The sequence below is a fragment of the Phalacrocorax aristotelis genome, chromosome 1 (genome assembly GCF_949628215.1).
Source record: "Phalacrocorax aristotelis chromosome 1, bGulAri2.1, whole genome shotgun sequence".
NCBI classification, from domain to species: domain Eukaryota; kingdom Metazoa; phylum Chordata; class Aves; order Suliformes; family Phalacrocoracidae; genus Phalacrocorax; species Phalacrocorax aristotelis.
This window is the reverse complement of record NC_134276.1, coordinates 11662424-11680036: the sequence shown is the minus strand read 5'-3', so window position 1 is coordinate 11680036 and position 17613 is coordinate 11662424. Positions and strand designations below refer to the sequence as shown.

Here is a 17613-nt window from a genome sequence, read left to right as displayed (position 1 = left end):
ATAGGGGTAACATTTGCTTTCCTCCAGTCCTCTGGGACATCCCCTGTTCTCCATGACTTCTCAAAGATTACGGAGAGTGGCCTTGCAATGATGTCAGCCAGCTCTCTCAACACCCTTGGGTGGATGGTGTCAGGGCCCATCAATTTGTAGGGGTCAAGCTCCTGTAGAAATTTATGTACTAACTCTTCCCTCACTGATGGTGGGTCAGTGTTTGGATCGATCGGCAATTTTGTTCCCGATGCCTGGGACCCAACAGTGTTGGTAAAGGCAGAGGTGAAGAAGGTGCTGAGGACCTCTGCCTTTTCTGCATCGTTGGTGATTGACTCCTTTTCTGTTTAACAGTAGGCCTATGTTTTCCTTATTTTTCTGCTTATGGTTGACATGTATGAAGAACCCTTTCTTGTTGTTTTTTACGTCTACAGCCAGTTTCAATTCAAATTGGGCTTTTGTTTTCCTAACTGCATGTCTTCACTCTCTGGCTATGCTCTTGTAGTTCTCAGTGGATAATCCTCCACTTCTCCATCTCTGGTGTGCTTCCCTTTTGGATTTGAGTAGACCCAGGAGGTCATGGTTGAGCCATTGGGGCCTCTTGTTCTGCTTACTTCCCTTTCCTTTTTAGGGGATAAATTGGCTTTGTGCTTTCAACAGAGAGTTCTTGAAGAATTCCCAGCACTCACTAGCTCCTTTGTATTCCATGGAAGCCTCCCATCGAATCCCTCCCAACTGAGCCCTGAGTGCACTGAAGTTTGCTCCTTAGCTTAGGGCTGACCTTCAGCACACTCAGCAGGATCCCAAACTCCACAATATTGTGGTCACTGCAGCCAAGGCTATCACTAACTGAGATATTACAAAGCAGGCTTTCTCAGTTTGTGAATAGCAAGTCCAGCAGCGCCTCCTTCCTGGATGGCACATCTAACATTTGTATCAGGAAATAGTCCTCTATACATTCTAGGAACTTGGTGGATGACATGTGAGCTGCCGTATTGTTCTTCCAGCAGATGTCTGGGTAGTTAAAGTCACCCATCAGGACCAGGTTCTGCTGGCCAGAAGCTTGCTTTAGCACCCCAAATATCGCTTCGTCAGCTTCATCGTCATGGTTAGAAGGTCGATAGCAGATGCCCACTGTGAGGTCCTGCTTGGAGTTGACCCCTTTGACTTTAACCCAGAGGCATTTGATAGAGCAGTCGCAATCACCATAGTTGACTTCAATACATTCAAGGTGTTCCTTGATGTAGAGTGCAACTCCTCCACCTCTTCTACCCTGCCTGTCTTTACTAAAGAGCTTGTAACTGTTCATCATGATCACCCAGCCATTTGAGTTGTCCCACCATGTTTCAGTTATCCCTATGATGTCGTACCCTTCTGAGTGGGCACAGAGCTCCGGTTCCTCCTGTTGTTACCTAGACTGAAGCATTTGTATACATACACTTGAGGTGATTACTCTTCTGTTTCACCTCTTGGGAGGCAGCTAAGGAACCTTTATCACCACACTGCTTGGCCTGACTTACTCCCCTGTTGGATGTGCTGGTGTGAGCGTTTTTGCCACAGATCCCACCCGGCAAGTCCTTCAGTTTAAAGCCCGTCTCACAGCAGCAGAACAGGCTTTCTTGGTGTTGCAGTGATGCCCTATTTAAGATTAGTGCCACTTCAGAGCAAAGGGAAAAAGTCTTTTGATGCACTGTGTTTAATGATGTAGTGTTGCTTGAAATTCCTATTTCCTGCTGCTATATTGTGCAATGTGCTGGACTAGGACTAATTAACCCTTGCAGGAATCTAGCCCTATGAACACAAAATTTACATTGATTTCCAATGACATAGCAATTAAAACATGACAAAAAGGCTGCAGTTGATTAAAGACTGAATTAGGGCTTATTATTTGAAAGGCATTGGGATCACTAGCACTTGGCTTTATGAATTATCATATATAAACTAAGGCATGTGGTACTGGTGAATACACGACAACATGGAAAATCTATCTTGTATTTTTTAAAAGATATATTGCATATTCTTCATACAAATATTTCTGGTTCCTTACCTGTTAAACAAAGTGAATGATAAAGGAAATAGAAAAAAGGTTTGCAGCAGTTAAGCTGGCCAAGATCAACATTTGACAGGATGCTTTAAGAGACACACAACCGCTTGGACCAGGCTGATGAAATGGGTTGTCAGTGGAGTTCTGCCTGAGAGTAATGGAAAGTGCAGGATATGATAATAACATTTTCTATGTCAAAAATATCTTTTAGAAGTCCCTGGATTAGTACTGAAATATAAAAGGAAAAAAACCCAAAACCTTATCTTTCTTTTTGATTGATTGATTCCTTCACAGAAATATTTACTTCTCAACATGCTTTAGCATTTGATCAAAATGTTATTGTCAAGGAATACTAGATGACTTGCCAATGCAGCCTCTCTCCTGCTGGGCTATACATTCAGTTTGGATCATCAAGAATATCCTGTGCCACCTAACCTTTCTCACTATGGGAAGTCATACAAAATAGTGCCTACTTCTCCCAGCTGCAATGTCAGGCTGCTGCAAATGGAATGGAAAGGGAAAGGCTTCTTCAGACTCTGGAGCACAGAGATTGCAACTGTATCTGTGCAATAATCTCCTTCACATGGCACATAGTCCAGGAGGGAGCAAGGTGAAGAGCAACAAGCAAGGTCTCTACAAATACACTGGTATTAAAAAGAAGGGTAAAAAGCATGGGGGCCCATTTGTCAGTGGGGCAGAGAACCCGGTGAGAAGCTCCAAGGAAAAGACAGAGGTATTAAATGCATTTTTTCTCTCAGTTTTCAATAGTAAGACTTGTCCTCAGGCTGCCCAGGTCCCTGAGCCTTCTCGCATGATGTGTGGCAGTAAATCAGTACTCACAGTAGAGGAAGAAAGAGTTAGGGATCACTTAAGCCTCTTGGGCATACACAAGTCCATGAGACCAGATGGGATGCACCTAAGGGTGTGGGGGGAGCTTGCTAATGATATTGTGAGGCCACACTACATCATTTTTGAAATGTCGTGGTGACTGGGGAGGCTTCTCATAACTGGTAAAAGGCAAATGTCACACCATCTTTAAGAAGGGCAAGAAGAGGGATCCAGAGGACTACAGGCTGCTTAGTCTCACCTCAGTCTCCAGGAAGGCGATGGAGCAAATCCACCTAGAATTAATTTCTAAACTTACGAAAGACAAAAAGGTGATTGAGAGCAGCCAGCACAGGTTTACCAAATGGAAATCATGCCTGACCATCCTCATTGCTTTCTGTGACGAGGTAACTGGTACCATGGCCAAGGGAGGGAAGTGGATGTTGTACACCTTGATTTTTAGCAAGGTTTTTGACACAATCTCCCATAATCTCCTTATCACTGAATTTGTAAGATAAGGGCTGTATAAGTGCATAGAAAGGTGGGTGGAGAATTGGCTCAACTGGTGGACCTGAAGAGCTATAATGAGTGGTGCAAAGTCCAGCTAATGGCCAGTAACTAGTGGGGTCCCTCAGGGGTCAATGGGACCAATGATGCCTAAATTCCCAGACGATGGGACAGAGTGAGTTTGTGGACAACACCAAACTGGAGAAAGCAGTCAATATCCTGAAGGACAGGACTTACTCAGAGGCACCTGGACATGCTGACGAAATGGGTTGCAAGAAACGTCATGAAGTTCAGTAAGAGCAGGATATTGCATGTAGGATAGAATAACACCATGAAGCACTACAGGCTGTGGCCCAGCCATCTAGGAAGCAGCTCTGCAGAAAAGGACATGAGGGTCTTTATGGACAAGAAGTTGACCATAAGCCATAACAGGTACTTACAGTAGAGGGCTGCATTAGGGAAAGAGTCACCAGCAGGTCAGAGGAAGTTATCCACTTTATTCAGCACTTTTACGACCACATCTGGAGTACTGTGTCCTGTTTTGGGCTCCCCAGTGCAAGATAGATATTCATATATGGGAGTGAGTCCAGCATAGGCCACCAAGCTGGTCAAGGGCCTGGAGCACAGGACATATGAGGGAAGGGATTTGTTCATCTTGGACAAGACCTGTTGAAGGGCAGACCTTACGGCCGCCTACAACTACCTAATCAGGAGATGACAGAGCTAGAGTCTTCCTGGAGGTGCATAGTGATAAGATGGGAGGAAAAGGGAGTAAGTTGCAATATGGGAGATTCCAAATAAATATTAGGGGAAAAAGATATACCACGAGGGTGATCAAATATTGGTGTAGGATGTCCAGAGAAGTTGTGTGGTTTCCATGCTTAGAGGTATTCAAAGTTGACTGAGCATGGTCCTGAACATCATGATCTGTTTTGAGCCAGGCATTGGATAAGATGACCTCTGGAGGTCCCTCCCAACCTAAGCTATGATTCTGGGATTCTGACAGTGTTACTGAGATTGTGAGGGAAAATGTACACTACTCATATACTGATTACCACACAGATGTGAACGTTTCAAGCTAGAGGTAGTCTTTATTTTAAGATCTCTTAAAAATGGTTGTGAGGGTTTTTTCTTTATTGGTAATAATAGTTCAAAAACAGAAAAAGTACTGGCATTGAAAACAATGGGCTATGAGAGAGGTTGTTCTTCCTGGAAGTGCTTTTTTTTATCAGTGGTAGAGACAGCTTAAGGCTGCTCAGCCATTTAAGCAAACTATTCTAAGGCTGGGGAAACTAGGCTGGACCAAGTTGCTTTTGACATGAAAAAGGGAGAGAAAAAGGTGCAAACACAATACAGTAAAGAGCCAAAATATAGAGTCCTAGGAATTTGCTGTCAGCAGAGAATGAGGAGGCAGTGACATTCCTATTAGCAATAGCTGTGGTGGTATCTTCCCATAAACCATCCTGGACAGCAGCAGCTGCAGCAAAACCTTGGATTTCCAGAGACCTTCCTGGGCCTGGCATATTAATGTACTTCTTTTGTGTTCACAGCAATCAGGTGATCTGTGTTTTGTGGACAAAATGAAATTCTCTGTGGCTGGAGACCATTGTGCAGTCTTCCCCATTTTGCTCTCATGTTATTCCGTGTATGTCTTCAGAGTCTTATGGGGACTGCTGAAAGTTAAGAATTGCAAAGTGCACGTTTCTACAGTAGAGTAACTTCTGCCTTGGAATAGCATAGTTTTTGTTTTTTTTTTAATTTTGCAAAGCCTCTTGGATCTTTTTCCAGGGTGAAATGGTTACATTTACACTAAATACATGCAAACAGGTGGTCTGCCACAAGGTTTCTTTGTGAAACAATTTAAAATTACGGACACATGGCTTGCTTTCACAGGCTTTTTTGTTGTGGTGGTTGTTGTTGTTATTGGTTTTGTTCTTTTCTTCTTTTCTAAGGACAAAATCTTACTGTTCATTAGTTTGTAATTAAAAAACACAGCGGGCTTCAATGGACCTCACTTGTTCCTGCCTATAATTTCAGTTAGTATGCATTTAGTTGATTTTATCATGTGATTGTAGGTGGAAGGGAAAACCAGTAAGTTTACAGAAGAGTAAAATTAGTTGGTGTGTATTTCAGACATAAAATATGATTTTCAAAATGCTGTAACCATGTCCAGCTCTTCTTTATTCTCCCAAAGAATAATTATTTATACAGCAATTTCAAGGCTTTATTCTGCAGCTATTGAACTATTTGGAGTTTTGCCTGTACAATGACATGAGGTTAATTTGTTCTGTGACTGGACACCAACAATATCCCATAGGACCTTCCCAGCTGTCCCCAGAGACTAAAGCCTTCAGGGCTGAGCACAACAGTCTCTACAGTTAGTGAATGTGACAGTCCCACCTCTGTGACCAGGTCCAGTGAGATACACAATGGGTCACATTCTTTGTGGTTTCAACCTCCAACTCAAGTTGTTAAATTCAGAGTATCCATTTTTTTACAATGTATTTAATGTGGTTCTTACCCCAGAGTAAATATATGCTGCAGAAATATTTATAAAAATATAGATTTAAAAAATCACAGAATCACAGAATCACAGAATGATAGGGGTTGGAAGGGACCTCTGGAGATCATCTTGTCCAACCCCCTGCTTGAGCAGGCACACCCAGAGCAGGGGGCACAGGAACGTGTCCAGGCGGGGTTTGAATGTCTCCAGGGAAGGGACTCCACAGCCTCCCTGGGCAGCCTGTGCCCCTGCTCTGGCACCCGCACAGGAAAGAAGTTTTTCCTCATATTCAGGTGGAACTTCGTATGTTCCAACTTATTTTCAGTAATTTTTGTTTACTACAGCTTGAGGTGTTACTCCAAGAGGATGAACAGGAATCAATTATGTGTTCTACAACTGACATCCATAGCAGTCTCTTTGCATGCTCATAATAACTTGAGGCAAAATATTAATTTATTATTATAGACCATGTGTGCAAGATCCTGTTAAAATAGCAACATATCTATAGATGACTGAAAACAAATTCTCTTCCACATTTTCCATTGAATCTGTAAATGCCTTTAAATGGAAGAAATTGTTCAGATGACCAAAATTGTGTTATACACACATTAAGAATTATATACAATATTCCATAGATGTTTACTCACTCTGAAATCCCCAGACTTGTGCAGTTCTTTACAACATATTTGGGAAATAGGACTAATAATCTTTTAGCTAAATGTTTTCTTAAAGTAAAATGTGGAGAGAAGGGGGTGCATTTCTGCCCCTGAGAATGAGCCAGACAGAATTATTCTATTTAGCCAATAATTTGATGTGAAAACATGGTCTCACTGAAGTCAACAGTAATAGGATTGAATCCTTAGTTTTCATTCTTCCTTGAGAGCAAAATTTTCACTTGCACAGAGAGACAGGATAAGGCTAATGCATCGCTTCAGTCTCATTTAGACTTTACCGCACTTCCACTTCCCTCTTTACTGAAATAGAATTTAGAAGTCGTCCTCACCCATCTACATACGGGTAAGCTTTTTTCTAATCAGACTTATATTGAAAGAACAATTCTGGAACACATTCATTTAATAAACAGAAAATACAACACTTTTTCATCAAGATAACATTAAATGCTTGAAAACACTTCATATTTTCTGGAAAGAGACTTTGTCCCTTAGTTTTGGCTTCACTAGTTACCTGTGCAGAATACAGGCTCTACCTGACTTTATTCCTCCTTTTTCTTTAAGTGTCTATATCTTGTATGCTGGTATAAATACTTTCATATAATGGAAATAATAATTTCGTCAAAGATGCATAAGTCTGTACAGAGCTGATATGTTCTTCCTGAATATAGTTTCAAATCATGTTATACCATATCACCTATCTTGATGGTTAATTACACTTTAAATTGCATTTATATTTTTTTATTCAAACGTAAATTGAGGAAAAATGGATTTTGAATTGTAATAAGAGAGGGAAAAGGTTAATTTAAGGATTTTGATGTTGATAGATGGATAAATTATTATATAGAAAAATAAAATATTGCTACAAAAAGAGGTTTCACCATGCAAGAGCTGCATTTAGTCATCTATATTAATATAAATTTTATTAATGTGATTGATTTCCAGGTCAACTCAAATGCAATGCTTTGTAATAATACATGGTATAAAAACTTACTTTAACAGACATGAGTTATTGACCATACAGCAGGACTCAAACAGACACCATGCAGAGCGGGATCCCATTCAGGAAATGATGTGGTGGTAGAATCCACACCTAATAATTTAGCACCATTCCAAATATTTTCTGTCAATTGTGAGGAAGGGTCAGATTTTGGAACAATTCTTTCTTTGAACAATGTTTTGAACTGTGTTCAAGTACTGTGTTCAGCTCTGGGGCCCCCAGCATATGAAAGACATGGACCAGCTCCAGTGGGTCCTGAGAAGGACCATGAAGATGATCTGGGGGCTGGAGTACCTCCCTTATAAGGACAGGCTAAGACTTGGACTTTTTTAGCCTGGAGAAGAGAAGGCTCCAGGGACACCTTACAGCAGCCTTCCAGTACTTAAAGGGGGGCCCAAAGGAAAGATGGGGATGGACTCTTCGTCAGGGAGTGTAGTGATAGGACGAGGCATAACGGTTTAAAACAGAAAGAGGGTAGATTTAGATTAGCTGTTAGGAAGAAATTCTTTACTGTGAGGGTGTTGAGACACTGGAGTATGTTGTCCAGAGAAGCTGTGGATGTCACCTCCCTGGGACTGTTCAAGGCCAGGTTGATTGGGGTTTTGAGCAACCTGGTCTACTGGAAGGTGTCCCTGCCCAAAGAGGTTGGACCTAGATGATCTTTAAGGTCCCTTTCCAATCCAAACCATTCTATGTTCCTATGTTTCTACTCTATTACTTGTGTGAGCTTCATTCAGCATAACTGAAGAGATCCAGCACAAGGATTCTTAAAAGTGATCTTCAGTCATCCTTTTATTTTATGAACAGTGCAAATACAAACTGTAGGAACAATAATTGTAGGATTGAGATCACTTATCTTTGCATGAAATGTCTACATGAGCTGCCTGATCTCTGTTACAGTCAATGAAGATACAGTCAGCAAGTTCTGCCAATCAGTTCCCCTGACCAATAAAGATGCCTGTTTCAAGACAAAATTAATAATTTCCTAGAACTTCAGGGACTACTGTGGGAATTTAGAAAATAAATTGTGTGCAAACACCTACACTGGAGACATCCCAAATCAGGCAAAATAAATCCCAGCTATCCAAAGTGAGATGTTTGAAACAGTAATCAATATTCCTTCTAAAGTCAATGAAATGAGACCAGCACCTCCACAAAGATATTAATCTCATCCTTGGACATGTGTTTATAACAGATGGAAGGAAACAGATCTCCACTACAGGGAACCCTGGAGATTATCTTAGATTAGACACCAACAGTGGATGTTGTTCAAGATTAGATATAGACATGTGAGGCAAATACCTCAGCTACCATTATTGCCAAAAGGGCTTCTTCTTTTGGTCTAGCATCATTTCAGATGATCTAGAATACCCTGCCTGATGTCCAGCTGCCACTCCAGATGATCACAAGTCATATGCCATAATTTTCAGCCTGTTGTAAAGGTGTAAGTGTGCTAAAGTGCATAAAATTACATTGGATGTATATATTCAGGTAAATAAATGGAGCACAATGAAAATTTAATCCTTTCTAAGAGAAAAATATTGAGTAAAGCAAATGTGTAAGAAAACAACCATTTGAATTACGTTATTTACCAGAAAATTGATGATAGAAGATGAAGAGGAGGTAAATACATTGTATTCCTAATCTCAGTGTAGTATGAAAATCCTGTGAGGAAAGACTCTAATGTTAATATTTGCTTTTACACAAGCATTCTCTCCAATTTACAAGTTTGAACCAAAGATACTACTACTGCCGCCAGTACATGCACAGAAATGTGGTTTGGCTTATGTGTGGAAAACAAAGTATCTGCTTCACCCTCTTTGTTCAGATACAGGAGGGAGGAAAATATCACTATGCAGCCTTGATGAGCCGCTGTGCCCATACACAAGCACCATCACTACATCTTCTAAGAAATGAATCCTGACCTTGTATAAAGAATGCAAAACTTCCACTGAAGTAAAACAATGCCTTATTCTTATGTCTGGGAGCAGAATTCAGTTCTCAGAACTAAACCGGCTTGCACTCACCTGCTGCTTTAACTCTGAAATGTATTTTCAACTGATATCTTGTATAAATCATGAAATGAGAGCAATGTGCTTTATCAAGAAGACAGTATTCCAGTCACAAAGTGCCATTCAAATGGAAAGCTCCCAAAAGTAAGCAAGAATTACCAGAACATTACAACTATATTCTTGGAGTTCTCCATGACAGAATCTTGCATTGAATATTACACATTTACAAGGTATCAGTTTTCATTTGATCATTGTTGTTTAAAGCAGGAGAAGGCTTGCTCTTCTGACCATCAGTTCCTCCTTTGGATGTGTCCTGGAAGAAAAGCCTTGGCATCCACAGCGACATTAATATTCGTTTGTATTCATTCCGAAAATTCTGGTTAAGAAGTCCGTATATTATTGCATTAAGGCAGCTATTGAAATAGGCCATGAAGTAGCTTATAATGAATAACCATTCAGGAACTTTTGGTGCCATTTCCATAGGATCGATGGCTACAGCCAGTCCAATGAAGTTTAGAGGTGCCCAGCAAAAGGCAAAAATCACAAAAACCACAAACATGGTAAGAAAGTTTCTGAAGTCACTTGGCTTCAGTCTTGGCTTTGTTTCTGACTTGACTCGTCTTCTAACTTGAAGCACTAAAACCCAAATTCGAAGGTAGCAGAAGCTTACAATGGTGATAGGGACGATGAAGTGAATTACCACAACAGCTATCGTATAGTAGGAGCTTGCAGTCTGAACAAATGTGCATGAATAGATGCGTGGATCATACTTTAAAGAGCCAACAAAAAAATTTGGCACAGTTGCAATTACTGTTAATACCCAGACTAAGGAGACATACAGCATTGTGTTCCAACAGCTGTACACTTTGTCATAGGCAAAACTATGACATATATAGCAATATCGGTTTATTGCAATTGCAGTTATGTTGAAAATAGAGCCTATAACACTTAGTCCCATCACAAAGCCACTCACTTTACAATGCATTTCACCCAAAGTCCATCCATTGTGGAAAATAGCTAAGAGCACCAGTGGGTATGGATACAAGGCCACCACCAGATCAGCCAAAGCCAGGCTCACCACAAATGCATTACCTGGGGAAAAAGAAAAATACATAGACATAAGTCTGAGAGAAAGAATAGTTGTGAACAAGAAGAAAATAGTACATATTATTTTGGATATTTGCAATGCTAAAGTATTGATGATGTCAGCAAGCAGCAGGTATATAGGATGAAAAGGTCTCTATGGGAAATAATTTTACAATTCAACTTAGAACACCATGGAAATACCTACAGCAACATGATGTTTCAAATTTGTTCATGACTTGGTTATACCCTTTGTTCTATTTCAATCTTTAATAAATATAATCATCAGCAAGCCATTACATAAGCATGTGTTGAGTTGTTTCAGTGTAGTTAACTCCACAGCTGGATCGAATAAGGTGAAAAATTAAAAAAGTACAAATTGTGCCAGGTAGGCAGGCTATTATGGCATTCTAACCTATCACTGGAATACAATAGGCTCAACAGGTATGAACGGAAGAGATATGCAAGGACTAGGTATGTAGGGATTAGAAGGATATGTTGGTTTATACCTAAATGTCTACTTTGAACTATGCAGCCATGTAACTTTGAACTACCTTATCCATTTGTCTTAGAAGTATGTATGTAAACCCAATAGCACTGTGGGTTTTTTTGTGTCCTCCCAAGTTACAGTCACTCCCTGCTTTAGGTTTGAGGGGTCTATCTGAATATGTTGTTGGCCCTGCACAAGGAGGCTTTTCATACTGGCTCTATATGTGCTATAGTGAATATAATTCAGTAATGTCATGCTGTTGTGAAAAAGGCAAACATTATTTTCAGATGCATAACCAGAATCCTTCGAAAAACATAAACTACTTTTTCTGTCTTACTCAGGATTGCTAAGACATTAGAAAAATATCTCCAGTTCGGGGCTTTGCACTTCAAGAAAGAAGTAAACCCTCATTAGAGCTAACATAGAGGAAAGCAAATAACTACTAGTTTATGATCTGCGAGGAAAGATTGAAAAAACTAGGGAGAGGATTGAAGGGGACATGACAACCTCACATAAGTCAAGCAGGAAGGGTATAATCCGCTCCCATGACTGCAGTGAACACAAAGAAGCTTCGGTCACAACAAAGAAGTTTCAGATTAGACATTGAGAAAAATATTTTAATGGCAAGAAGGAAGCGCTGGAACATCTTGCTTTGAGTCTGCCATTGGAGGTTGAAGAAAACATTAAATAAATGATGATACTGGCCTAGATACAGCTAATCCCTATTTTGATCATAGGAAGAATGAGATGACTTTGAAGGCCTTCTCTAGCCATATGATAACTAGGATAAAAGACAAGACTAACAAAGTAGCAGGGTCATCTTTAACAGAATGTATTTATATCACGGCAACAAGAATTTATCTTTTGGTTTTTTTCATCACTATATCTGACATTGGAAGATAGAGTAGTCAGGAGAAAGAAAGAAAGAAAAACAATACTTTTTCTCTGGTTTAGAATGCCTGATGGAGAAATGTAAGAGTTTAGTCCAGGGTGTGTGTTAAGATTAATCGAATCTCTAAGGCCTCCCAGCATCAGTTTATACCTAAAATGCAATTGTTCAGTTAAAATCAAGTGGACATTCAGGTCTGTCAATCATATTAGGAAATTTGCTGTAAAGTACATTTGGCAATAGAATTTCAAAATTGTGCGTGTAATTTAGGATTTCTTGAAAATCCCAGATGAAATGACTAAGGACAGCTAGCAATGAACTTGTCAAAAAAATAAAAGAAAAATCATGCAATATCTGTAAAAGCCTCAACTGATTTGTCACTTCTATGGCTTTTTACAGGGTCAGGCTGAAAAGTAGGGTCCAATGCTTTTTCTTTCTATTTGGCTGACTGCAGACTGAAGTTTAATATTATATTACTGCAATGAATAGTCTACAAAGGTAGAGATAAACTTTTCTAATTCATACAAAATACAGAATCAACATTTTGAGAAATCAAAGATCTTACATGTCCTTTAAGTGCTTGGAAAAAGTAAATGTTCCTTGATACACCTAAAACACAGTATTTGGAGTGGCTATACTTACATTCATAAGATAGCCAAAGAGGTTACTTTTTGCTATTTGTAACAAAATAGAAAGCACAGGATGCTCATCTACTTGAAATTATTATCATTATTTTCATAATTTACCCAGTGGACTTTGTCCCTAGATTACAGTTTCATAAGACAGAAGAATATATTAATTTATAAGAAACACAATTCCTCACTGGAATGGAAAGACCTCTTAATCAAAAGCAGTAGCTATTAAAAGCCAAATGCCTAGCCAGCAACCCAAAAAGATACGTACCTGCACTGTTTTAAACATTGATAGCTGAGTTCATAGAAAAGAAAGTATGTCCTGATATTTACTTTGGGAGCAACAGAATTAGATTGGTATTGCATGAAGCATTCTTGCATATTGGTTTTGTTACCCCAATTGACAGGAAAAAGGGAACTTTCACACCTCCTTGCAATCTTGATATGACTTGATATTGTAGGAATTTAATCACAGAACAAGCTTTTTGTTAAGGTCAGGACTTCTAAGGGCTAAGCATCTGCCTTCTGAAAAGACAACTAAGTTCTAATGTCTCTACCAAAACCAGAAGCAATTGTACTCATCAAAAAATTTTTAAAGGTTTTACTTCTTTCTTTGTTTGCAAACTGACTGAAATGATTAATCATATATCAGGGCATTTTATTCTTCTATTGGATGGTGGTTTTGGTGTTACACACTTGTTTAACAAGTTGTTATACATTACATACAGACATCACGCTCTTAGCTTTATTTCCCCCCAGCTACAGTCATGTTCATCCTTGCGTACTCTTCTTCTGCATCTATTACTCTTGTCTTCTTTAGCGTACAAAGGCCTAGCATCAAGACAGGAAAATTGTTGCTACACAACCTATTGTGCAGACTGTTGCATTTTTCTCTGCCCCTCCTCTCCTACCATTGAACTTGGGTCGCTTTGTGGGAACAAATGTAAGGAGTATGGACAGGCAAGGCAGAAAGTGAATGAATATGAATGCAATGTGTTGGCAGATTTTTTTTAAATACCAAGGATCAATGAGTCAAGATAGTTATTTTACTCTTCCATATCCTAACCATAAGGGAAAAATCAGAGTTACTCTTGCAGATTTCTTATTTCATTTTGTCTTCAGTTGGAATGTAAGTGGGACAGTGCTTTGTTTGAGCTTAATGCTTAAAAACCCCTCTAATAATCAATACTGTTCATAATTAGATAGCCTTTTATACTGGATGAGAATGATAAAAACTAGTTTTTCTGTGATATCTTTCTGACAACTGCCTGTGGGTATTTATCTGTACTAAAGGAAGAGGAGCAAGATCTTGACTTTAATGAAGTAAGTAAGAGTCCTATCATTCTATAAAATGAAGCCAATCATTCCTCTACAGAGTTCACAGTAATAGACATCCTCAATAAGAAGTTAGAGTGACAGACTGCCTGTCCCTATGCACTAGGCATTTCTCCAGTGCTAGCTCACTCTTCAGCTTCCTTTATTATTCCTCTGTCAGACTTCTGTAGCCCCTGTACTCAAAATGAACTTAAGAAAGAGAGTTCTGGAAGGCTTCTGATAGCTTACTTGTTGTGGTTGATGTGTAAAGACAGAACCTAGGCTCAGTTTCTAGACAGCCTTATAGTGAAAGACACAAGATACCACTTCAGGGTTGCATGTTGTCACCCGTTCTGTAAGCTCCTTTTATATAAACACTAAGCATACAAAATTATTTTTGCTCTAGTTTTTAAAGTGTTCACAAGACACACAAGGTGAGTCTAATCTTTTAGTTCTTTCCTGTAAGCCATTAAAGAGATAAAATAATTTTACCGTCTTGATCATAATTCCAAATTTCTGCAAGTGATATGCAGCTTGCATACAAAATCCTTTCTCAGCTGTGACATCACTTGTCTCTAATAAAGGTAATGTTGGTCCTGATACCAGCCTTGGTATGGAAGTGGTTCATAATTTTTGTTTCTGACTACCAGCAATTTGTGGAAACAACATTATATTGTTATAGTTTTAATCTTAATGTAATTTATATTGTATTGTAATATATTGTATTATATTAGTGTAAATTATCTGCCTTTTAGGCTTCTTTAATGACTGCTGAAGTTAATAGGAGAATTGCCGTAGACTTAAAGGTGACATTAATCAGATACAAGAAAATAAAGACCTCTTATTAACAAGAATGTGAAATACTGAAAGCCTTTGGTCCATATAACAAAAGCAACGACACTGAAAAAAATTAAGCACTTCAATTATATTTGGATGTAAAAGAACAAAAATCAAAGCCTAAACTTCTTTCATAGTTTCTATAACATTTAAAAAAGCAGATCTTACCTTCAGACAAAGAGAAATATCAGTGTGTTAATCCCAAGGCATTTTAGCCAGGTTTCAGTACAGCAAGTGTCTTATTGGATCTACTGTTTGAGTCTAGATCAACATGGAGATTGGAGAGGCATATGTGTCAGCTTGAAGAAAGCAATCAGTCCTTCAGTCAAGAAGACTGTTCCTCCTTAATCTCCAATTGTCTGTAATTACTAATTACTAATAGAAACTATGCAGCTCTGATGAAGTATTGCCTTGAACTTTCTTGTGAAATGTCACTTTTTGAGAACCAGGATTAAATATTATTTTCAGGCTCAAGACCCTACTGAGACCTCATTAAAGTGAGTTGCAAAGTCTGGACCAGATGAAACAGGAGCAAATTGGTACTCCTAAGAGCAAATTGGTATAAAATTGACTTCACTGATCTATGTCTCCACTCCTGATTGTGTAAGAATAGCTCTGCAACTGAAACTAAGAACCAATCTTCTCAGACAAAACATTTAAGCAGAAGATTATTCTAAGTGCCATCCTGAGTGCAAACCTGAGCAAGGTATGAGTGGTTTTCCAGCTCAGAGTTCAGGATTTTGGCAAAACAGATGATTACTGTGATGGAACTGTGTAGCTAGTCCCAATCCTGGAGCTTCTTCATTATACATATGTCCATGTACACATGGACACTTACTACTTATTCAGCTGATTATCCTTCCCAAAATATGAGTTAGTTTTGGCATATTTTATGGAATAATTAAATAACAAGATAGAAGGTTATACTTTCAGGGCCAGTGCTTCTGCTAAACTTCCAGGTGGTGGCTTTTAAATGGAAGCCCTGGCCACCATATTGCTGGTTCTTGATGCTGCCAGTGAAATCTACATTTTCTGACCTATTGTTTTTTCCACTGGGCTTCAGTTCCTAAAATTCTTGTAGCTCATTTCAGCCTTGATTGTGGGTGTTCTTCTTAAGGTTTGCTCTTTAATGTGGAAAGAAGAACATGACTCTGGGGGGACTGAAGAACTGGCACCAGGTAGGCAGGCAGAACTAAAGGCTGGGTAGGTCTTTGTTTCTCATTCCAGAATGGGTCTGCAAATATGGCTTGAATGGCATGCAGGGAGACATTAGTTGCTCCTGGAGAAAGGCTGATGATTGTTATTTCCTCAATACTAATTTTTGTTTCTAGTTTTGACTTCTTTGATTAGTATTTTTTACAGTATTTAAGCTCTTGTAGTTCTTGATTTTCTGTTTAAATAGGTAAGTTTTAAATCTGTTTAAAATCACCCATGTCAACTCTTTCTTTGTTTCTCACAATCCATCAGAAAAAATAAAACCTGCTAGCTTAGTTCAGATGAAACTCCATTCATGGCAGCAGGAATGAAGGCACCAGAAGTGGACACCAGGAGCAGGTGGAGCAGAGAATTCTTTCACACACTGACATTTGAATTCCCTGTGACACTACAAGCCAAGACCTAGGGTAATCTTTGATTTATGGAGACATATTAATCTAGTATAACGTTCAACAGTATGTTACTAACAGAAGGTTTAATATAATGCTCCAACAAGTGCCAGATGGGCTGTTGTTTTCTTTGAATATGACAGTTTAAGAGTGGTGATATGCTCCTTTGTAGTTATGTTTCATGATTTCAGGTATTAGTGGAATGTAATGCAGACTTCAATGTAATGGAAAGGGACAGGCAATCTATTTTCACTACAACTGCAGTATTTTAGAGACTCTAGCAAAAAAAATAACATAGGCAATGAATCAAGGCTTGTCTTTGATCTATGGAACATTCAGGTTATTTCTTTTTAGGAAATGTATGTTCTATGAAACTTGAAAATAATTGGTGAGCATAATTATGCTATGATATCTTTAATGAAAAATGTCTTCCATAACTGGGAGTAGAATCACATAGGATCATAGAATCATTCAGGTTGGAAAGAACCTTTAAGATCATTGAGTCCAACCAATAATCTAGCACTGCCAAGTACACCACTAAACCATGTCCCTAAGCACCACATCTACATGTCTTTTCAATACCTCCAGGGGTGGCGACTCAAACACTTCCCTAGGCAGCCTGTTCCAATGTTTGACAACCCTCTCAATGAAGAAATTTTTCCTAATATCCAATCTAAACCTCCCCTACGTGGCTTGCCACCATTTCCTTTCATCCTATCGCTTGTTACTAGGGAGAAGAGACCAACACCCACCTCGCTGCAACCTCCTTTCAGGTAGTTGTAAAGAGTAATAAGGTCTCCCCTCAGACTCCTCTTCTCCAGGCTAAACAACCCCAGTTCCCCTAGCCGTCCTCATAAGACTTGTTCTCCAGACCCTTCACCAACTTTGTTGCTCTTCTTTGGACATGCTCCAGCAACTCAATGTCCTTCTTGTAGTGAGGGACCAAAACTGAACACAGCACTCAAGGTGTGGCCTCATCAGTGCCGAGTACAGGGGCACGATCACCTCCCTGCTCCTGCTGGCCACACTATTCCTGATACAAGCCAGGATGCCATTGGCCTTCTTGGCCACCTGGGCACACTGCTGGCTCATGTTCAGCCAGATGTCAACCAACACCCCCAGGTCCTTTTCCTCCAGGCAGCTCTCCAGACAGTCCTCCCCAAGCCTGTAGCGTTGCACAGGGTTGTTGTGACCCAAGTGCAGGACCTGGCACT

The 17613-nt window shown here is 39.5% G+C and overlaps 1 protein-coding gene across 1 annotated transcript in view; it reads right to left on the bottom strand.

Moving 5' to 3' along the window:
* Positions 1–9540: 9540 nt before the first annotated feature.
* The window catches only part of MTNR1B (melatonin receptor 1B), a 30428-nt gene continuing 22355 nt past the window's right edge, over positions 9541–17613 (bottom strand). The window contains exon 2 of the mRNA XM_075081895.1: positions 9541–10642. Within this exon, the coding sequence (XP_074937996.1) occupies positions 9774–10642 (869 nt within the window). The 3' untranslated portion in view covers positions 9541–9773. The remainder of the gene's footprint in view (positions 10643–17613) is intronic.